Raw genomic sequence first — 22,629 nt, 5'->3', positions numbered from 1 at the left:
AGCATGGCATAGCAGGTATTTTTCCAGGCCCTGCTGCAGCACACCCCCGGATGCTAGATCAATGACACACTCAAACTGAATACTTAAAGCGCATTGCTGAGCTCACGAGAGAATAAGGGAAATCCACAAGCCGGAAGTTGTTCTTGTGTGGAAATTTCAGTATATGCAGAAGCGTGGGGTGTATGTGAGTGATCAGAAGGGTGCCTTGTGCCGATTACTAAGTTACTGTCTCTTAACTCCAAACCCACTCTTCTATATTCTGCTTTGTGGTGCCAGGACAGGGACTCTGCAAACCTGATTCCTCCTTGGCCAGCTGGCTCTCCAAGTTCTGCCATTTAGGGGCACTGGAAAGAGACTAGGAGGCTGAAGCTGGAGAAGGGACTTGCTGCATTCCATTTGGTCACTCTTTTGTTAGCATCCCCGAGTGATGGCTCTTCACCTCGGCAGTGGCAGCTGATCACAGTCGCAGTTGGTCCCCCACTCTCCTAGGACAAGCCACCTTGTCCTGTCTCAGAGGTCCCAGCGCCCACGGGCAGCACTCCCTCTGCGTCTGACTCCAGCTCTGCAGGGCTTCTCCTTCAATCTCCTGCCAACCTCAGCCTTTTCTTTTTGTTCTCCAATCGAGCAGTGGTGATGGTTGCTTTCTGAAGTTTGCTTTTTAGTCCTCTAATAGCTGTTGAAGCCAGTTTCCAATATTAAATTATTTATTCAAATAACTGATGTGGTTTCTTACAGCTGACTGGACCATGACTGAATCAGGGTTTAAAAGGATTTCCTATAATGTAGTAGGAAGAGCACGGTTAGCATCAGGCCGTCAATCCAATACTGAGAGGTGCCCCTGGGAAAGAAGAAGGTGACCTGTAATTAAAAATTCTTGTAAACTTGCCGATGACTGGCCTCCAGGCAAACAGGTACTGATGTTTGCTAGTGGGAGAGTTGGTACTTATGGAATGCTTTTGGCAGGATGTACCTGGTCTCTCCAGGATTGCTATGGCAACAACACAGCAAACAAAAAACCCCATGGAATCTTTTCATTTATAGGGTATGGCTCCCTGGAAGATGTCACGCACAAGCCATGTAACCGTCTGAGTAGAGATATTCCACGACTGAAATGGTTCCTTCCATGGAAGTAACGGAGCTGCAGGTATTTCCTAGAGACCTCGTGTGTTAATCTAGACACGTGTGTGTCCTGATGAGCAAGGGCTGGGGAAGCAGCTGAGCTGTCCCAGACCTCTCTGCTGTACTTGTTCCTAGCAACTACTTATTTTCTTGAAATTATTAGTAAAACTTGATGCGGGGTAGGATATCTGATTCACATGAGTCTGAATGAACAATTGGTCTTTTATGTTATTGTAGAGGCCATTTCTCAGGATGCTCCTGGTGCTTCATCCAAACGTGGGAGTAAACCAGCAAGGGGAAGATGTGGGACACAAGATTTAGGGGATCCAAAAGACGAGAGAAATGAAGGGCACCCTCAGGGCAGTGGTGAGAAGAGACCCCAGGATTGATGGCAGTCAGTCCAGCCTGGACCAGTATGATTCAAGAAAAGGAGAGGTTGAGGGCCATTTTCAGCAAGAGGCCCTCTTGCCTTGGCCCATCTTTTAAAATTTAGTGGTGCCCGGGAGGGTTTAGCCTAGATTCCTTTGTGTCCCTGGCTTGCCCGGACCATGCACTAATATAGCTCTTGCTTTCCTCACCACACCCTAAACATGAGAGGCAAAACATCACAACTTTTAGGATTGTATCTATTTGATCTTGATTGTTAAGACAACAAGAGCTAATTGCAAAATGATATTTATATTCAATTACATTAAAATTAAAAACTGTTCACCAAAAAAGTCTGTAAAGAAAGTGAAAAGATAAACCAAACATTGTGTGTGTGTAGGAAGGGGTGGGTATTTGCACCTATCCCACACAAACACAAAGGTTTGTATATAAAAATATGTAAAATATATAGATATATAAAGAACTCCTACACATAAATAAGAAAAACACAAAGAACCAAATGGGAAAATGGACAAAAGACATGAACAGCCATTTCACAGAAGAAGAAATAGGATGGAAAATAAACACACGAAAAGATATCAACCTTGTTGTAACTGATGCAGATAAAGACCACAATGAGATATTTTACCCCCACTAGAGAGGCAAAAATCAAGAAGTCTTATGCTACTAAATCTCAAGGGAGAGAAATACACTGTTGGCAGGTGTACAACATGGTAAAAGAATTTGGGAAACAATTTGACATTATCTTGCAAAACTGAAAATATGCTTACCCTAGGAATTAGCAGTTGTATCCTGGAGCAGAAAGCTGGGTGCGTCTTGGTGCAGGGAGTGGGGATATATTAATCCCCTAGCCTTCAAAGTGGCTGGGTGGACTTGTCCTCTGGTTCACAGACTAATGGTCTCCTGAGGTGGCAAATAGCCTTGTCCTTCCACTTCCTCAATGTGCCTACAAGTATTATTTTCTATATGTACAATGATATTAATAAGTTTGGGAAGGTCTATCCACACGGTATCCATAAAAAATTTGTAGAAGCGTTGTTTAACCTGGGAACAACACAATGACCAGTAATCAGGCAAATAAATGGCTTAGTATATTGTGACATAGTCTTTTAATGGAATACTATACAACAATGAAAATGAACTAACTAGAGCTACATACCTTACCATAGATGAATTTCAAAATACAGTGTAGAAGGAAAAAGCAAGTCTCAAATTATCCTTAAAATATGGTTCTATTTATATAAAGTGAAAAAACATTCAAAACTTGGGGTCAGCCCCATGGCATAGTGGTTCAGTTCAGCATGCTCCCCTTTGGTAGCCTGGGTTCACAGGTTTGGATCCTGGACACAGACCTACACTACTCATCAGCCATGCTGTGGCAGTGACTCACATACAAAAAAATAGAGGAAGATTGGCACAGGTGTTAGCTCAGGGCCAATCTTCCTCAAGGAAGAAGAGGAAGACTGGCAATGGATGTTAGCTAAGGGCCAATCTTCCTCACCAAAAAAAAAAAAAAAAACACAAAAATAATCTATCTACACATTTTATTAATTCAAAGGCACACTCCCCCCTCCCCCCCCATTTCAACATCTCTGAAATTCAGAAGTATCTTAAAATTGTTACTGAGTAAGGGGAAGTTATGCTATCGTTGTCATTGTCATGTGTGAACTTGTTCATAACTATTCATATTATTGTCACAACCTAATTATGTGCATCTTTGGTTCTATGTGCTTTGATTTTAAACACTATGTAAAATGTCTTTTAAATATTGCATTATGATCTGGCATCAAGACAGAGTTACTGTGTACTCAGATAGTTACAGAAACCTGGCAACAAGAAATACATTTTATATCAGTGAGGCAGATATTTAGTGTTGGAGAAATACCCGTGATTTTATATTTTCTTGCAAAGCAACAACCCAATGCTTTTTTTTTTTTAAGATTGGCCCTGAGCTACCATCTGTTGCCAATCTTCCTCTTTTTTTTTTCTCCCCAAAGCCCCAGTACACAGTTGCATATGCTAGTTATAAGTCCTTCTAGTTCTTCTATGTGGGATGCTGCCACAGCATGGCTTGATGAGTGGTGTGTAGGTCTGTGCCCAGGATCCAAACCGGTGAACCTCGGGCCACTGAAGTACAGCATGTGAACTTAATCTCTTGGCCACGCTGGGCCCCCCCCCAATGCTTTCTGAGACCTAAGAAAGGCAAATATCCACAAGGAGGTAATGCTGTTGCATTCTGTTCCTGAGACATGTGCAAAGGATTATCTAATACGTGCCGGGTCCCACAGCTAAAGGTGGGCAGAATCATCAAATCCCTTGGAACTGAGGAAAGACATTTCAAAGCAACAGCAAGCTGAGATGATGGATTCATGCATCTGCTAAGACTATTGCTAATTTGTGTCATAATTTTATTTTTTTTCTTAGTATATAAAGTAATGATGTATTTTATAGTTGATAGTATCTTAGATTTGGTGAAATGTAATATATGAGTTTTGCATATATTTAAGTAGAAAAACTTTTGGGGGAATTATGCATCAAAGTGGTAATATATTTGACTTGTAGGATTACACGTGATGTTTCTTCCTCTTTGCTTACCTTCTGTTTTTCTAAAATCGAGATATTACTTGTAGAACAAAAATATTCTTACTTAGAAAAGTTGAGATTTTAATTAAAAAAATGAAGCATACAACTAAGAGAATATGGAGAGAGCCTGTTGTCCATTTCCATCCGCAGCGCACATGGATCCTGCCACTGCGGGCACTAGCAAGGCCACCCTTGTGAACTGTGGCATTGAAGTGGAGAAAAGCCTCCAACAGCCTCACGGGATCTTGGTTCCAGTCCTCGTAATGCGACATACGTGTGTTTTTAAGTCAGTTATGTCACCACTCTGAGCTTCAATTTTCCCAACAATCAAATGGGGAGTCTGAGTCTTCTCGGAGCTGTTAGGAAACTGAGTGAGTGATACGTTTTCGAAGTTTCCTGCACCATCAATTTCCATGGATGTTAGATTAAGTTTGTGTGTGTGTGCGCGTATGTGTGTGTGTTGTGGCGGGAGGAAGCAGGGATTCTGAGGTTTAATAACCTTGGAAAATTCTAGGTTAATCAAAGTCAACCAGATTTCTCCCAGGATTTCTTGGAAATTTAAGTGTGCTAATGTGCTCAGTGAATTTCCAAGAAGGGCTGCTGTGTGAGGAAGCATCTGATGGAGCTAGTGAGTGTTTCGTGTGGTGTCGAGCTGTAATAAGAAGTAGTTATTATTATCTGCAGGGTTTCCTCCAGGAAGTTTCTGAAAGGTTGGCGTGGTGGTGAGAACAGCATCCGTCCTGGCCTGCAGCGCTACTGGTCCCTGATCCTAAGCTTCCAAAATGCCCTCTTGTCTAGGTTCTAACCTTGCTTGAAACTCCATTTTATACTTTTTAAACATCAAGTCTTTCTCTTGTCTGCCAGCAGTTAGTCCTTTGTCCGGCTTCTCTCAGGAAGGTAATTCTCCCCCTCTGTTGTGTCCTGAGACCGGACACCAATCTCAGTGCAACACAGCTGTTTGCTTCATGTGTCGTCACCCCTTGAGACCTGGGTTCTTACTTGCATCCCTGGTGTTGGGCATGAAGTTGTATTTTCCCAGCACAGCCGTTTCAGTGGAACGTGCTGGCTGGAAAACTGTTTTCTTCCCCCGAGAACTGTGTCTCTGTCAGTGTATTATGAAAAACATCTTGTTCTTCATTTAGTCACACAAAGATAGCCAAGCAGCAATTTTAGGAAATGTAAGGTGCTCTTGCACATAGGACGAACATAAATAAAAAACAAATGAAAGTCAAAATGAAACAAAAAATAAGAAAGCAACTTTTTTTCAGCATCTCTTCGATCTTCGAATTATCTCCCCCTGATCTCAGATTGGTTAGGTTTTATCAGTTGCAGAGATGTTTGGAGAAAATCTCCACTATATTATGGTCCTGAGGTCAGTGAGCCTGCCATTGAGGTGGAGTGATCAATGCCTCCCTCCATGGGGTTCAGCAGAAAGAACCCTGCCCTGGGGGTTAGAAGACAATTCAGTCTTAACCTTGCCACCAACTCACTATGAGATCTTGTCGGGAGGAGGAGTGCCACCTGATGGCCATTCCTAATTGGGGTGGTTATGGCAAGTCACAGTTGGTAGGTTCCAGGCTTTAAGAAGTCTAGGTGGTAGGGGTCAAGTGGCAGAACCCTGAGGAAAAAGGTTTGCAGTAGGGAGGGAAGGACTGTTGTCGTGGATTACCAGCTTCAACTGAAGAGGAATTCTCCACATCACTTTCTTTCAGGGGCCACTCTACCCCTTCAGCAAGTCTTGCTGGGTTGTCCCAGCCTTGACTCAACTCCACAATGGGGAAAGCAGATGCGCCATGTTCAGGCTGTTCATGGAGGAGCAGTGAGGTGGTGGCAGTGGTAACTAAGCCAAGACCAGGGCAATGGTATATTTGGAGATGGTCTGCAATTGTTTCTTGGTGGGTTCAGAGAAGCTACTGGCATTTTGGGCTAGACCTTTCTGTGGAGTTGAGGACTGCCCTGTGCATTGTAGGATGTTTAATGTTCCCAAACTCCTTCCTTCTACTACATACTAGTACTACCAAACATCGTGAGGACCAAGGACTGCTCCCATGTATTTCCAGTGCCCCATAGGGTGGGTTCTCCTCCCTACCTGGTTTTCAGAACCACTGGAAGCCAAGGGGTCTAGCTGACTTCCCCCAGAAAATTCCTTATGCAGTTTCAATATTCAGTTCCAACTTTATTAAGAGGCAGCATTTCCTCACATCCCAACTACTTAGTCCCTATAAGGTTATGCCCAGAGCAGGCATTACTAACCTGAATAACACCAATTTGACATTGACAGTACATTTTCAGGTGTGCACTTCTGTGAGCCAGTCTAAAAGTGACAATGCGGATTGTTAGTCAAAGAATTTGGAGCCTTGGAACCTAGTCTGGCTTTTACCCTTGACTCATTTAAGACAGATCATTTTAGATTTTTAAGCCTTGGTTAAACTCATCTATAAATGAAAGTGAGGAACTCTCATATTTCTCATCTCCAAGGTCCCTTCTAGCTCTAATGTTCAACTCTACTGAGAGCCCAGCACTGACTCAAATTTGAATATGAAAATGGAACATATCAGGCATACCTCATATTATTGCACTTCGCTTTATTGTGCTTCCCACATATTGTGTTTTTTACAAATTGAAAGTTTGTGGCAACCCTGTGTCGAGCAAGTCTATAGGTGCCATGGTTCCAACAGCATTTGCTCACTTCATGTCTGTGTATCACATTTTGGTAATTCTCTCAATATTTCAAACTTTCTCATTATTGTTATATTTGTTATGGTGATCAGTGGTCTTTGATGTTCCTATTGTAATTGTTTTGGGGTGCCATGAACCATGCCCATATAAGACGGTGAACTTAATTGATAAATGTTGTGCTCTGACTGCTCCATCAACTGGCCATTCCTGTCTCTCTCCCAATCCTCAGGCCTCTATATGCCGAGACACAATATTGAAATTAGGCCAATTAATAACCCTACAATGGCCTCTAAGCATTCAAGTGAAAGGAAGTCACACGTCTCTCTTTTAAATCAAAAGCTAGAAATGATTAAGCTTAGTAAGGCATTTCAAAAGTGAAGATAGGTTAAAGCTAGGCATCTTGTGCCTAACAGCCAAACTGTGAATGCAAAGGAGAAATTCTTGAAAGAAATTAAAAGTGCTACTCCAGTGAACACTCAAATGTAAGAAAGCAAAACAATCTTATGGCTGATACAGAGAAAGTTTTAGTAGTCTGGATAGACCAGCCACAACATTCCCTTAAGCCAAAGCCTTAGCCAGAGCAAGGCCCTAACTCTTCTCAATTCTCTGAAGGCTGAGAGAGGTGAGGAAGCTGCAAAAGAAAGTCTGAAGCTAGCAGAGGTTGGTTCATGAGGTTTAAGGAAAGAAGTCATCTCCATAACATGAAAGTGTAAGGGGAAGCAGCAAGTGCTGATGCAGAAGCTGCAGCAAGTTACCCAGATCTAGCTAAGATAGTTAATGAAGGTGGCTGCAATAAACAAGTTTTCAGTGTAGGTGGGACAGTCTTATATTGGAAGATGACATCTAGGACTTTTACAGCTAGAGGTCACTGCCTGGCTTCAAAGCTTCAAAGGATAGGCTGATTCTCATTAGAGGCAAATGCAGCTGGGGACTGCAAAAATGCTCATTTACCATTCCAAAAATCCTAGGGTCCTTAAGAATTATGCTAAATCTACTCTGCCTACGCTTTATAAATGGAACAACAAAGCCTGGATGACAGCACATCTGTTTACAACATGCTTACTAAATATTTTAAGCCCACTGTTGAGACCTATTACTCAGAAAAAAAGATTCCTTTCAAAATATTACTGCTCACTGACAATGCTCTGGGTCACCCAATAGCTCTGATGGAGATGTACAAGATGAATGTTCTCATGCCTGCTAACACAACATCCATTCTGCAGCCCACGCATCAAGGAGTAATTTTGACTTTCAAGTCTTATTAAGAAATACATTTTGTAAGTCTATAGCTGCCAGAGATAGTGATTCCTCTAATGGATCTGGGCAAAGTGAATAGAAAATCTACTGGAAAGAATTCACCACTTTAGGTGCCATTAAAAACATTCATGATTCATGGGAAGAGGTCAAAATATCAACATTAACAAGAGTTTGGAAGAAGTTGATTCCAACCCTCACGGATGACTTTCAGGAGTTCAAGACTTCAGTGGAGGAAGTAACTGCAGATGTGGTGGAAATAGCAAGAGAACTAGAATTAGAAGGGGAGCCAGAAGATTTGATTGAATTTATCTCATGATAAAACTTTTAACGGATGACGAGCTGCTTCCTAATGATGAGCAAAGAAAGTGGTTTCTTGAGATAGAATCTACTCCTGGTGAAGATTGTTGAAATGACAACACAGGATTTAGAATATTACACCAACTTAGTTGATAAAACAGTGGCAGGGTTTCAGAGGATTGATTCCGATTTTGAAAGAAGTTCTACTGTGGGTAAAATGCTGTCAAAGAGCATCGCATGCTACGGAGAAATTGTTCATGAAAGGAAGAGTCAATCAATGCAGCAAACTTCACTGTTGTCTTATTTTAAGAAATTGACACAGCCACCCCAACCTTTAGCAACCACCACCCTGATCAGTCAGCAGCCATCAACATTGAGGCAAGATGACGGTTAGCAATTTTTAGCAATATTTTTAAATTAAGGTATCTACATTTGTTTTTAGACATAATGCTATTGCACACTTAATACACTATAGTGTAAACATAACTTTCATATGCACTGGAAAATCAAAAAATTCATGTGACTTGCTTTATTGTGACATTCGCTTTATTTTGGTGGTCTGGAACCAAACCCGCAATATCCCCGAGGTATGCCTGTATATTTAAGACCAATTATTTAAAGAGAAGAAATGGTTTTCACAGAGAGAAATTTTAAAGTTCAAAAAAAAAAAATTCTTACCACTCAAGTTTTGGGAAACATTTTATAATTTATATATAAAATCTCAGTAAGAAACCATGTAAAATGACAGAAATATCCACCTTACATTAAGTCCAAAAAAAAAAATTCACACACACTGAATGTAAATTTTAATTACAAAACAAGAATATGAACAAAACATTTTAAAATAATCTCAATTATTTGGCAACTCATCACATCATTGCTAGAGACAAATTTGATCTTAAGAAAAGTTTAATCTTATGAAAAACTTAAGTTGGACAGTTTGCTCATATGTGAGTTAAAACATGTTTAAAAAAGAATCTGGCAGTAAAGCCAGTTTCTATCCTGAAATAATTGTGTATAAAACAACATAAAATCCTGAAGCTTGATAGATAGAAGTGACCTAATGTCAATGCATTTGTCTTCACTGAAAAGACGACATGGAAAGAACAGGGGAGACGCCTCAGAGGAGTACAGAGGAGAGGTACAAACACGGGTGGAGGGGCTGCTGCCGCAGGTAAAGGGTCAGGATGTGACTTTCCCTGAACCGGGACCTCCTACGCCAGAGGGGATGGTAGAAAAGTCACTGATGCGGGTATAATCTAAAAACAAGTACATTCTTAAAAAACAGTCACACCTGTGAACAGAAAAGCAATGGAGATCCTTTCTTGAGCTAAACTACTTTACTTGGATACATGCGAAAAGATTTTGTATTTCCTGCCAGATCATATTCAGATAGTTACAGGGCAGGCAGAGTCCTAAAACATTTCTACTAATGACTGCATAGCATTTAAAACCCTTTTTTTATTAAAAAAAATAATAAAATAAAATAAACAGATATATAGTAAAGTTCACAGATAAGTTTTCTCTGTAAAATAAATAAAGTGTTCATTGATTAGCATCATACATAGAGTAAAATACAACCTATTTTTACATGTTTATATACTGTACACAGATCACCAGGACGCAGCCTGGTGTCTGATGGGCTGGGAGGGTTGCATTAGTGATGTGTCGCATAGGGAAATCCCAATTTCAAATGTTAAAATATACAACTACTTTGTTTTGAGTTTAGATACAAAGTAAACTTATTTTCCTTTATCTGAAATAAATGTACATAATATCTTCTATGAACAATAGTTTATAAAGCTGTTTAAAACATAACAAGAAAAAGCTTGCACCTAGGAACTTAGAGCACATGCACGTCCTTTCCCTGGTTAAAAAAAAAAGCCTGTGGCCCCTAAGGCTCGTCCCCCTTCTCTCCACTGTGTCCCCGACAAGCCAGGAGCAGCTGCGGTGAGGGTTCTCAGGATTATCGCTTTGCCTTCTTCACAGGGGCTTCCTCCACTCTCTGCTGGCCTCGCGTGCGCGCCCCAGGAGGGCTGACTTCTCTCTTGCGCTTGGTAGGAGGGGAGAGCTGTGCCTTGGATCTGTAGTAAGCAAAAGTCAAGGCAGTGGTGAGAGCTTCAAATAATTTGGGAGTTCTTTAAAAAATGGGAGGTTTTTGAACTTGAAAGGCAAGAACAAAAAAACCCTAGTAACGTTTATATAGGAGACTCCAGAAGAGCCTCTGCTAATTGGTTATTTGCTGACAGCCTCACACACAAACAGGGGGCTGGAGGGGGAGTTCGGAAGCCTGTGCTCAGGTTCTGGCTCTGTTGGACTCTAGGTGTTGACCTTGATCAAATCAACTTTCTTCTCTGGGCCCTAGCTCTTCTATCTGTAAAATAATCAACATCCAGGCCCCCACACATTGTCCAAGTTGAAACAACTGGCAAGAACACAGTAGGATTGCACCCTAAGTCTGAGAAAGTGCACAATCATGTTTCATAGCACAATAGTATGGAAGAGAGCTGGCCGTGCTAGAAAAGGCACAGGAACTTTAGAAGAGCATTCTAACTAATATCTATCTATCTATCTATATATACATATTTCTATCTCTATTGCTTGGCTCTCTGATGCTTTCAGGATAAAGTCATTTGAGCATAATATACAAGACCCTTTATAATTTGCCCTTGACTTCCGCCCCATCCTGGACTCCAGTCCTGCCATTCCCAAACACATGATGTTCTTTTACACTTTCATGCTTTGGCACATGATTTTTTTGAAATCATTCCACACTCCCCATCAGACAAACCTCATTTTTAAGCCCCGGTTCAAAAGCAACTCCTTCTGGGACGCCTTTCCTCCCCCGCCACACAGCAAACTGCTAGCTGGAAATCCCACAGCACTTACCATGGTAACTTATCTGCTGAGTTTTTTCAAACCGTAGGTTACCGTCATTATTTTAAAACAACATATTAATAAAACACAGTAGAAAATACCACTGGCATCACATCTATTAAGTCTGGGTCGTGAACCTTTTGTTTCGGTTACAGCAGCAGGAATGTGAGCACTGGTTACATGCAAACTACATTCTTATCATGGGCTGCTCTCAAAAAAATCTGAAACTCATACACTCCTATCTCCTCCATTAGACAGGATGCTGTTTCTCCAAGGCAGCTGGCGAGTTTTATTCTTTTTCCTGTCTCCAGTGCCTGGTACAAGCCTTGACACACGTAAGTAAGCAGTAAATGTTATATCGATGAAGGAAAAAACTTGGAAAACTTAAATTGCAGGAGATGGAGAAATGGGACTTTACTGATATGAAGACACATTGTGCTTATTGTTCCTTTGACAGCAAAAGTAAGTAAACTCAAACTGATCAAACATTGTTGTATATGATGTAGTTTCAGCATATTACCAAGTACGTGTTGAGAATGGCTAAAAAAGCAGAGTTTGTTAATAACTCATTTCAAACTGTGTCCAGGGAAAGCCATCAGCCAGTAAATGAACGCCTGTTCACTGAACAGTTGGTGTGTGCCAGCACTGTGCTAGATGCCACATAGCAGAGAACAGAAACTTTGAGTCAGAGTGCTTCTTACCAGCTTGTGAGCTTGGTAGGTCACCCAGGCCCTTTCTTTCCACCCAGAGCATGGTCTGTGACCAGAGGAATGGGCATCACCCAGGAAATGCAGACTCTCAGGCCCCATCCAAGACCTGCTGAATCGGAGCCTGCACCTTAACAAGAGCCTCCAGTCGTTGGTCTGCACACTCAATATTGACAAATATGGATCAGACCTTTCTGAGATTCTTCCTTTCACATATAAAATAAAAATAAATATTTCACTTAATGAGGATTAAGTGGGCGAATCTATGCACTTTAGTTTGTTCCCCTTCTATAATACTGGGACAATGATCCATACATACATGACAGTGTGCTATGAAGATCAAAAGTGATGCGACGTCAAAACAGCTCCTGTATACTGTGAAGAGTACTTTGTTTTTTGATGCTATGATGTACAGAAAGTAAGATGAGTCCCTGATTTCAAGGAAGAAGCTTATAGCTCAGAGGGAGGAAAAAAACTAATAGACCTAAAGCAATGGCATATGCCAATCTCAACTGCACAGCCTGACGGGAAGTGCAACAGGAAGGAAAGGTGAGAATGGGCTGAAGCAGGCGGGGAGGTGTCCTGAAGAAGGTGGGTGTCACAGACGGAAGGACCTGGCTTACCACAGGGCTGGTGCTGAGGGCACGCCTCCAGAAAGAACCAGCACAAGCAGAGGCAAAGGAGCAGTGCTCAGCACCACCTGTGGGAGCAGCAGGATGAACCAGGCTGTGTGACGGGCTGAGTGTTGCGGCGAGAGGCTGCGCCTGAAGGGCGTGTCTACTCCGTTACCTCATCGCCTCTCCACGCTCTGGCTAAAACAGACAATTCTGGGCGGTTACAAGCTTGACAGTGCTGTGCTGACTGAACCAAGCATTCAGACCTACGATACTCAAGAAGAAACATGCCTCGCCTTCTGTCCTGGTGGACAGGAGTCAGCATGTCAGGCTCACAGGTGTGCGGAGGGTCATGAGGTGAGGCCAGACAGGCAAGGCCACTGAGACTCCTTTTGCAGCCTTTCCTATTCCTTTTGGGGTAGGTTTCCATTTGGGAAACCAATGATCCCCAAAGACAGTTATTTGGCAGGACAAAAATCTGAAAGGAACTTGGGCAGAAAGCGTTACTGTACCAAAAATAGTCTCAGGGGGTTAAAAATGATTTGAAGCGTAAGTAGGGACTTACCTTCCTAATGGGGGAGATTTACTAACTTTCTCGCTGGTAGATAACTTCTCTTTTGCTAATTTTTGGCGATTTCTAGGAGAAACCGTTTCTGGGTTGCCAGGTTTGGATGTTGCACGTGCAGGTGGCTCGCTATGATGCTTTCTGAAACAGATTATAAAACACTGGGCAGTGGTAGCACTGAACACTCTAGTCCCTGGGACTCTTCAGAAAGCACGAGGCTGCTCATGGGCGAATCAGAGAATGGCAGCCAAAAGCAGGAAAAGCAGGTTGGTTCTCTGGCCCTCTGCTAAGAAGTCGATCTTGACGTCATCCACAACTAACTCTTTGCGTGACTCTAGCTTTGCTTTTAAGGTGCGGGAGATTTTATCATGCTTTGGGGAAAGATGAATCTGTGATGAACAGAAACCATATTGGCTGACGAGATAAAGACCTCAAGAGAGCTCACCAAAGGAGAACAAGCGGCCAAGACTCATGAAAGTATAATTCACAGAGCTAAATGTTAAAGCTTTATAACTGGGTCCAAGAGTCAAGTGCACAAGCATCAGGTGAGGGAAGCTCTGACTCACCAGCAAGAACACTAAGAAGAAGGCCTCGCTGAAGCACAGTGTCTAGGATATGAGGCAGGACAGTCCTCTTCTGGATTCATTACCCACATTAGGTATAGAAGATTTGCTTCTTAAAGAGGAGACAGATAAACTCAGGAGAAAAAACACGGATGATGAGGGCGCTCAACATAAGAAGAGAAGACCTGGAAGCTGCCCTCGAATGTTTAAGAGAAAGTTGTATAGAGGCCCCAGGAGTAGAACTAGAACCATGAGCAGAAACTACAGGGAAGCCAGCTTCTACCAAACACAAGGAAGAGAATGCCGGGAGGTGGCTTTCCCTGCCACTGGTGCAGGTGCAAAAGCAGAAAGATCATTTCAGAGGAGCCGCTGGTGCAGCGACTGAAACACTGATGGGTCAGCGGTACCAACCCACGGAGACCCCATCCAACCCTGAGAACCTGTGAAATTACGAAGATGCCAGAGCCCTGGAACCAATTAACGAATGCCAAGGAATCGAAACCAAAGAGAAAAGAATCTATTTGTCAATCCAAAATTCCTAAAGTACATTAAGGAAGAGTATTGATAATCCAGGTGATTATAGAACTATGAGCCAAATAAGATTTATTTTTGAAGAATGAATTTTAAAAGGCAAATCTGATACGGGGCTGGCCCCGTGGCCGAGTGGTTAAGTTCGTGCGCTCCGCTGCAGGAGGCCCAGTGTTTCATTGGTTCGAATCCTGGGCGCGGACATGGAACTGCTCGTCAAGCCACGCTGAGGCGGCGTCCCACATGCCACAACTAGAAGGACCCACAACAAATATACAACTATGTACTGGGGGACTTTGGGGAGAAAAAGGAAAAAAATAAAATCTTTGAAAAATAAAAATAAAAAAAGGCAAATCTGATAGCTACTTCCAGACACTCACTCGAAGATGGCCAGAAGGCCTATGGAGCTTTCTCTGAGGTGGGCCCTACTGTAGCGGATGATCTTTCCAATGACTGTCTAAGAGGGAGGCGGTGGTGCTGGGCGGGTGTTCTGTACCCGAATGCAGGGGTGCTGAGCTCCAGCACCCTCACTCTCTCCTCTCAGCAGGAATCTTGATTCTGTGACTTCTATTTATCTGAGCTGCCCCATGTAAAAAACAAACATGAGACCACCACCTTACCTTTAGCTATGTGACCTCCTAAGTCTTTTGGCTCTAAACTCTGTTTCTTTGAGAAATCAAACCATGGTGCAAATGGCTAGTAACGCACAAGTTTGAAGGAATCAGAAACAGGCTGATTTAAGTCTTTATATAAACACAAGACACTATTACTATTATACTACAGTACAAGGTGTTAGTAAGCGATACATTTGAAATAAATGTTCCTGAACTTTTTGATTAATCTTGGGTAATGAAATTATAGAAATGATATCAAGATTAACAGCTTGTGAATCACATTAAAAACGGAAAATATTCTTGCTTTAGAAAAAGTTATTAAACTGTACAGTAAGGCAACATTTCTTAAAATGTGTTGTGGGAAATACTGATGATATTAACAGGCATAAAGACATAGGTGAGAGGGTGGGGGAGTAAAATCAGCAAATAATGTTTGTTTAGACAAAGTTAAACGTATTTCTTTCCTTTAGGACAATGCTAAGTTCTTAATATTTTAACGTACACTGTGACTTACAAAGATGAGGAGAGAATTCACTGGTGTTCCCAGAACTCATTTGACCATGGTACTCTTTTTTTCCAGAGACTTCTTGCTATACTAGGGTTTAGGAGAACATACTTTGGGAAACATGAAATTATCAGTTATGTAAGTAAAAAATGGTCACATATGGGCAATTTCATGTGATCAATCTATGACACAGCACTGGTTAGATGCATCTGACAACAGTGATGGGTATGCCTGCTTTCTGTCTCTCACTGGAGCTGAGCATGCTGCATGTAGGGACTGTGTTACATGCATTTCTGTTTTCACCCATGGTGCTCAGCGCAGTATCTGAGACATCTACTGACGCTGACTACATATTTGTAAAAGAATTGAATGGGTTCCATCAAACAGGTATCTAAAACCTGGCAAAGATTCTGAAGTGATCCTCAAAAATGGTTTAAGAAGGGAAATGGGTTCTCCAAGAAGAACCAAAATGTGAGAGGGCTGAGAGCATGTGCTCTCTGAAGATAAAATGAAAGGGGACGGCTGACACTGCGGCGGGAGTGAGTCAAAGAAAAGAGAATCCTGAGAAACCGAAGCTGTTTCCTGATGGAGAAGCTGGGGAAGGGCTTCGGAAGCTCTCTGCCCCCCGTTACCTCTGAGCCTCGGATCTAGTGCTGGACCTTGTGGTGGCTCCCAAGGGCTCATCCTCTTCCTCCTCTTCCTCTTCCTCATCAGACTCCTGGTCTTTCTTGTCCTCAGTTGCTTCAGAAACTGACTTCTGGCGTTTTCTTTCTGGTTCTGAGGATTCTGTTCAAACAGCAGGGTAACACCTGGATTGTACAATTCCCAAAGACACTTCCAAAGGACAGTCATGGAGTTTAGAACATAGGATATTAGGGATTTGGAGGCAGAAGAAGTGGTTTTCCACTTCCTTTTTATTTCAGCACTTGCAACTCACAACTGTTTAACTTAATCTCAAACACATTTGGGATAGTTTACTTAGGCAGTTCACAGCCAGCATTCATGAAAAACTCACATGTACTCAGAAAAGCATCTGGGATGTACCACTTCTGACATGGGATTAGAGCCATTTCACACGTATTTATGTAATATTAATACTAGCTCCACCCCATTTTTCCTCATTCAAAGGAAAACTCTTAAAAAGGTGATTTTGCAATAAGACTCTGCAGTTAAGAATCTGCTAGGCACATACCAGCCTCATCTGATAAAGTGAGCGAACGCTTGGGCTTCCTTCCTCTCCGACGCACACTTGCTATTGTTTTTTCTTCACCATCATCCTAGAAACAATCAAATTAAAGTTGAAAGGGCAGTCAATCAAGCAACTTGATAAGTTTATTTCTAAAGGACATATCCTGTTAAGAAAATTAACACTTACATTGCTTATACTTCTTTCCTGTAGGTTAGGTGTTTCTTTATTGGACTCATCTTTAAGAAAAGGGAAATCTCTGCATTAATGCTTTATTAGTATAAAATTAAATTTCAACAGTCTGGCTTATTATCTATGACTGTACCAGTGGTAATTAATTGTTATACAATTTATCATTATTTTCTATCAGCTGAGCAAAGTTTGAGCTGGAATACCTAGCAGAGAGCACATCAGAGTGCAAGTCAGGACACTCAAGTTTGCATTTCGGATTCGTCGCTAATAAGCCAAGTGATCTGGGCAAATTACTTAAATTTCCTGAACCTCAGTTTCTTCATCTGTAAGGAGTTGGGTTAGACCACCTTTATGGTCCTTTTCAGCTCAAGTGCCCCGAACCCAGAAAGGGAAGAAAAAGGGGACACCTAGGGAGCCCCCCAAAATGCACCAGGATTACAGACTTTATTGAAATCTCAATGTAGCTCTATAAATATTACAACTTCATTTTATAGTTAGGAAAAACGAGGCTTGAGTAACTTAAGTAATTTGTTCAGAGTCACTAACTAACAAGTAGGGTGATAGCTGGAATTCTTTTAACCCCAAATACTTACATCATGACAATTAAAAAAGTACATATTATAAGCCTGTGTTAGGTTGTGTGTGACTATTCTTTATGTATCTGCTTTCTGCAAATGTTACAATTTTCTGAGAATGTATCTTGGTAAGAAAAATGAAGTTTGGTTCAATGCACTATTTGAAGCTAAAATTATGGGATGCTTGTTAGACACTCAACAACCCAAAGGTACCTCTTATTAGTGATGAAGAGTGTCTAGTTGCCTTTTTCTGCAAGTTTAATATACTCATGGAGATGGAAGGGTTAAACTTCCAAGAAAAAGGCCGACAAAGAGTCCTGTCTTAAACTGGTCATCATTACCCAGATTCAGAAAACTACTGCCAAACAATAACCCTCAAACAAAATCACATAGCTTAAATTAGAGTCTTTAAAGGGCATTCAAGTTTGGATTTAAAATACTATAAAATTATGAGTAAAAACTGGTTAAAAATCAAACATAAGCAGAATTTCCTCCCCTTTTAAAAAAAATAAACAAACCTTAATTTTTCAACAGACAAGGAAAAAACTCAAGTATGATCACAAGATTGTGTATAGTTAAATGTGGGAAAAAATTTAAATTACATATTTGCTTTACCTTGCTGATCAGAATACGGACTTTGCTGATCTGACCATACTATTTATTTGATCCAAAATAACTCTCACATTCATCTTTTTTGCCTGTGTCAACCCTTTAAAACCCGTGAATCGCTCTTCTTGCTCTTAGGTAAAAAATTTTAAATTTTATATGAAATGAACATATACACATTGTAAAAATTCTGGAAAATACAGGTAATAGTAATAAATAACATGGAATGTTCTCATCATCCCACCACCCAGAGCTAATCATTATCAACATTTTGGAATATTTCTTTCTCCTTGGCAAGAGGACAAAAATACTTGAAACAATTTTATCTCTTGCATCCTGGCTCTGTAAGCTGCTACACAGGCTGCCTTCAAAATTCTTCTTCTTCTGAGAACAATGGGCTCTTGAGTTGAATTCCTGTCTTGCTGATAAGAGTGCCCAGTCCCCAGGCTGATCTATTTCTTCCTTAAACGTAGCCAGGAAATTATGGTTTGGACAGCCAGGGCCTTCCCTATTTTGCTTTTGCTTGCCTACACCCTCTTCTCTGAAGCTTCTCAGACTTTAAAAGCAAGAATGGCTCAGATTACAGGAAAACCTAGTAGCATAGTCTCTTGTAGCTATAAGGACAACTGTTTTTAGCAAGGAGGCTACCCACTTACTGAGAAAAAATGAAACTCTAAAAGTTTCCCCGATAGTCAGTCTCCCCTGCCCCTTCCTTAGATCATGACAGAGCTATGGTCTAGGTACATACCTGTTTGCATTACTTTCAGTTTGCCGCCAGGTGGAGATTGGTCCACCTAAATTTAAACAAAGTCAAAAATTTATCATCACCACACAGAAAGTCGATCAATAATGTAAAGAAGGCTTAGGACCTCTATTATTTAGGCAGAGTATTAGGAACCTATTTTCTGCAGGTGATTAAGTATATCAGGTAAATATGGATGCCCATGTTTCCCAACACACAGTCTTTCCCTAAGGAGAATTGGGGTTTTAACCCTCCCCGGCCACCTGCTGCTACACTGGCTAACAAGCACCGGAGGGACATGGCATGGCCCCCTGGAAATATTCCCCAACCCCGGCAAACCATCTTCCACGTTGGTAATTGCATTCACATGTGGCTCTTCGGTTTTGTTGTGTTATAATAATTCTACGAAATAAGTACTGAAGGCATTGTCATACTACTTTATATCCAAGGAAACTGAGTCTCGAGAGGGTCACAGGATTGGCTGAGTGCCAGAGATCTGGGAGTAAGTGGCAGAGCTGAGGCATGAATCTCATTTGCTTTTGTTAGGTCAGTGGACATATGTTTGTCCTCCTAATAATGCTGTCATTGAAACTTATGCAATGAAATCTTGATACAAAGATTTCATTGGGCATATACTTGAGGGTCAAAGATAAAGTATCAAGGAGGATTTTCCTGCCTTGAAATCAGTGTACATTTTATTACAAAAGGAATTCCATAGAAATTAGTAAGATGGTGAGACGTGCTGGAGATTTCCATAAAGAAACCACGATCTAAAATTCATATAAAACAGTTAATTTCTACATTTTAATCAAGGATGACTACAGGAAGATAAGTCCCTAGATAATTTTTATATAACCAAGCTCACAAGTAAGGATGGGATCAGACTGAAGAGCAACTTATATAATTATGTTTATATGAAGATATTAATAATCAAGATATTATTTAAATGGTTATTCAATGTTTTCTTTAAGAAAGTCTTTTAAAGCTTTTCAAATGCCTTTAAAAAATAAAGTAGTTCAAAATACTAGATATTGCAGTATACCCTTTCCAGGTCAAGAGCAAATATCTGAAGAGTTCTCATCTTTTGCAATTACTTACAGTGACAATGCCAGTATCTGTTTTGCAGTCTTCTTCTAAAAAATGCAAAAATAAAGCTCACTTAGAAAATCAGCTTGAAAATTTCTTGAGCGTGAACTGAAAACATACCAAATACCTACTTGTTTTTAATGCTGTTTCTACAGGGTATTTACGAGGTCGTCCTCTTTTCCTTTTAATAATTACTGGCTGATCTTCCTAAGGGGAAAAGGGGGGGAAAAAAGCAGTAAAAAATAATTTTATCCTCTATAATATAAATAGTTCCTTTTCTAAAAATGAGATTTAGAGTTCCCTCCTAAGAGGTCTCAAATCCCAGCTTTGTCCCTTAGAAAAATACATGACTTTGGGCTTAGTGTTTCATTTCTCTCAGGGCAGTTCTCCTACCTGATAAATATTAATAATTGTAGTATGAATTCATGGAGTCGTGAGGATTATGAAATAATGAGGTAACAGAAATGAATGCTTAGTGTTAGCTTTTACTTCTGTAATAAATATGTGTGTCCATTTAAATTTGGGTTTAGTCCAAGTCACTTGTGATGAAACATTATCCCTTATAAAAAAAAAGGCAGGTCACTGAATTTCTCATATAGAAGTTTGAGAAAAGAAAAAGAACTATTAAAAAGTTGTATCAATGGGGCTGGCCCCATGGCCGAGTGGTTGGGTTCGCGCGCTCCGCTGCAGGCGGCCCAGTGTTTCGTTGGTTCGAGTCCTGGGCGCGGACATGGCACTGCTCATCGGACCACGCTGGGGCAGCGTCCCACATGCCACGGCTGGAGGAACCCACAACGAAGAATACACAACTATGTACCGGGGGGCTTTGGGGAGAAAAAGGAAAAAATAAAATCTTTAAAAAAAAAAAAAAAAAAGTTGTATCAAGACTGGCCAACTTGGCAACAGTTATCTAGAAGATCTGGCTGGTGTACTGGCTGTTTCCCTTGATTAATGGGCCTCTGTCTCAGGCCACTGCCATTCTGTGCCCCACTGGGCTCTCTGTAAATCCAAATGGGCCTGGAGCGGGCAGGGCTGGAGGTCTGCCTGCTTCTGCAGCCTCCCAGGAATCCCTGGCTTTGCCTCATCAAACCAGGTCCCACGTGGCGCTCGCTGCAGGTTCTGTACACCCTGCTGCTGCTGCTCCCATCCCGTCCTGTCCAGACTCCAGGGCTCAGCAGCCCCAGTCTCTGACCTAGACTGGTGCCTGGCTGGGGCAGGCTAAGCTGTCACATCTGGAACCTGACCTGGACATGGAGGGACAATTCTGGGCTGATCCTATATGGCCATGACAGAAGTAGGTTTCATACAAATGTTTGGATAAAACAATGATGATGAGAAGAAAATTAATCAAAATGACACTGATAAAATGCACTGTATGAAATGGTGCCCCACTGCATTTAAAAAAAATAACTACTTCAAAAATACTTAAGAAAACTGTAGGTAACAGTATTTAATGCATTTTATTTGTTCTTAGTACTTAAATAAATCTGAATACAATCTGAAAAACATTCCTTACCTCCTGAGATTTTATGTTGTCATCGTCATTCTGCTCCGTCTTTTCACCAGCAGCTTCACTGCTGCTATATTCATCTGCAGAAGTGGCAGAGCTCAGTTCACTGCCTCATCATCACGACATCTACCAAGGTGACCCACGCAGTCCCAGTCACACACGCACACACGCTCCATTCTCAGGCCCATGCCAACCAAGTCAGTAAGCTGGAGTCTGGTTAATTGATAAGAGGCATACTTTGGGTAGAATAGGATTCAAAGTAAAAGTGACTCCCAAGTTCTATTACTATTAAGCGAGAGTATACGGTGTTATAAAGGGAGGCAAACGAGCAGACTGCAGTTTCAGCGGGCAAGGCCTGGTGAGAGATGCTGACTGCTTTGAAGGACTAGTCTCCTCTCAAAACAATTCACCTAAGTAGAAGTATTACTTACCTTTTTCTTCCATGCACCTTGAAGCAGTGCTGTTTGTCTTAGAAGTTGGTTTAGATAATTCTTCCAAATCCCCAGAGTTCTCTTCCTAAAGAGAAGTTGAACAAGTCAAGAAACTTCTTTCTCAAACTTAACCCTGCCTCCATTTATCCTCCTCAACGTTTTCCCTTCTATTTCAAAAAAATTTCCTAGTGATCTTTAAGAAGTTTGTTGGAAACATTTTAAAAAGTAACTATTTTTGCTGCTAGTGAGACTATACAACAAGATTCTGCCTTTTCTGAAGGCAGAAAAGCATGAGATAAGGTTCAACTATAAAAGCAATGAAGCCATTATTTTCTTCACTGCCAAAGGGAAATCACCCTTCTCCTCCCTCATCCTGGACTTTATCTTTTTGAAAGAAACTCCAAAGAAAGAATGGATAGAAATTTACAACAGATTTTCTTTGTGGGGTGGAGGAGGGGAGGGATTAGGGGGAAGGGACAGAGCTGAAGGCATCAGGGAGAATTCTGGGTATCCAGCTGGGCTGATTTACAGCAATGATCTCTCAGTGGTTACAGGATTCATCCTTAGATGCAAGAAAGTTGTGATGAAGTACCAAAATGTTTATGCTATAATACTAACATAATATATAAACAGAAATATACAAATCAAACTTAAAACTACTGTTTTATAATATTGAAAGTCTGTATAAGTGATTTTTAAATGAAAATGGTTAAGTTAGAGTTTACTTAAATTTAACATTAAAGATACCCTTCAATCTGCTTCTCTCCAAATTTAGGAATACTGTCTCAGGATTCTTGTTCTGGATAGAGCAGGGGGAGGGAGGGGCTTAAAAGCCTATTTCTTTCCTTGGTCATGACCAACTGAAATTCATGACAATATGTGACTTTCTCTCTTTGCTTGTTAAAATTCTTTTACTACTTTTTATTTAGTTCATCACTCATTGGGGAAACAAAGAGACTTTGAACTGGTTTTAGTGAGCTGGAAGTCAGCTGCATATACTTTTATA

The 22,629-nt window shown here is 41.1% G+C and overlaps 1 protein-coding gene across 4 annotated transcripts in view; it reads right to left on the bottom strand.

Moving 5' to 3' along the window:
• Positions 1 to 9,008: 9,008 nt before the first annotated feature.
• Positions 9,009 to 22,629, bottom strand: part of BOD1L1 (biorientation of chromosomes in cell division 1 like 1) — a 53,907-nt gene continuing 40,286 nt past the window's right edge. For 2 of the 4 annotated variants that reach the window (XR_011437207.1, XM_023638344.2), the window contains 10 exons: positions 21,624 to 21,708; positions 21,199 to 21,272; positions 19,814 to 19,889; positions 19,695 to 19,729; positions 18,603 to 18,648; positions 16,671 to 16,720; positions 16,488 to 16,572; positions 15,928 to 16,081; positions 13,086 to 13,226; positions 9,009 to 10,406 (listed from right to left, as the gene is read on the bottom strand). Coding sequence is in view for 2 of the 4 variants with exons in the window: in XM_023638344.2 (XP_023494112.2) it covers positions 10,289 to 10,406; positions 13,086 to 13,226; positions 15,928 to 16,081; positions 16,488 to 16,572; positions 16,671 to 16,720; positions 18,603 to 18,648; positions 19,695 to 19,729; positions 19,814 to 19,889; positions 21,199 to 21,272; positions 21,624 to 21,708 (864 nt within the window). In the remaining 2 variants the exon portion in view is untranslated. The remainder of the gene's footprint in view (positions 10,407 to 13,085; positions 13,227 to 15,927; positions 16,082 to 16,487; positions 16,573 to 16,670; positions 16,721 to 18,602; positions 18,649 to 19,694; positions 19,730 to 19,813; positions 19,890 to 21,198; positions 21,273 to 21,623; positions 21,709 to 22,629) is intronic. The other 2 variants (XR_011437206.1, XM_023638345.2) reach the window with 1 other exon arrangement.

This window comes from Equus caballus, chromosome 3 (assembly GCF_041296265.1).
Source record: "Equus caballus isolate H_3958 breed thoroughbred chromosome 3, TB-T2T, whole genome shotgun sequence".
In the NCBI taxonomy this organism is placed as follows: Eukaryota; Metazoa; Chordata; class Mammalia; order Perissodactyla; family Equidae; genus Equus; species Equus caballus.
The sequence above is the reverse complement of the archived record's forward strand: the minus strand, read 5'-3'. Positions and strand labels throughout refer to the sequence as shown.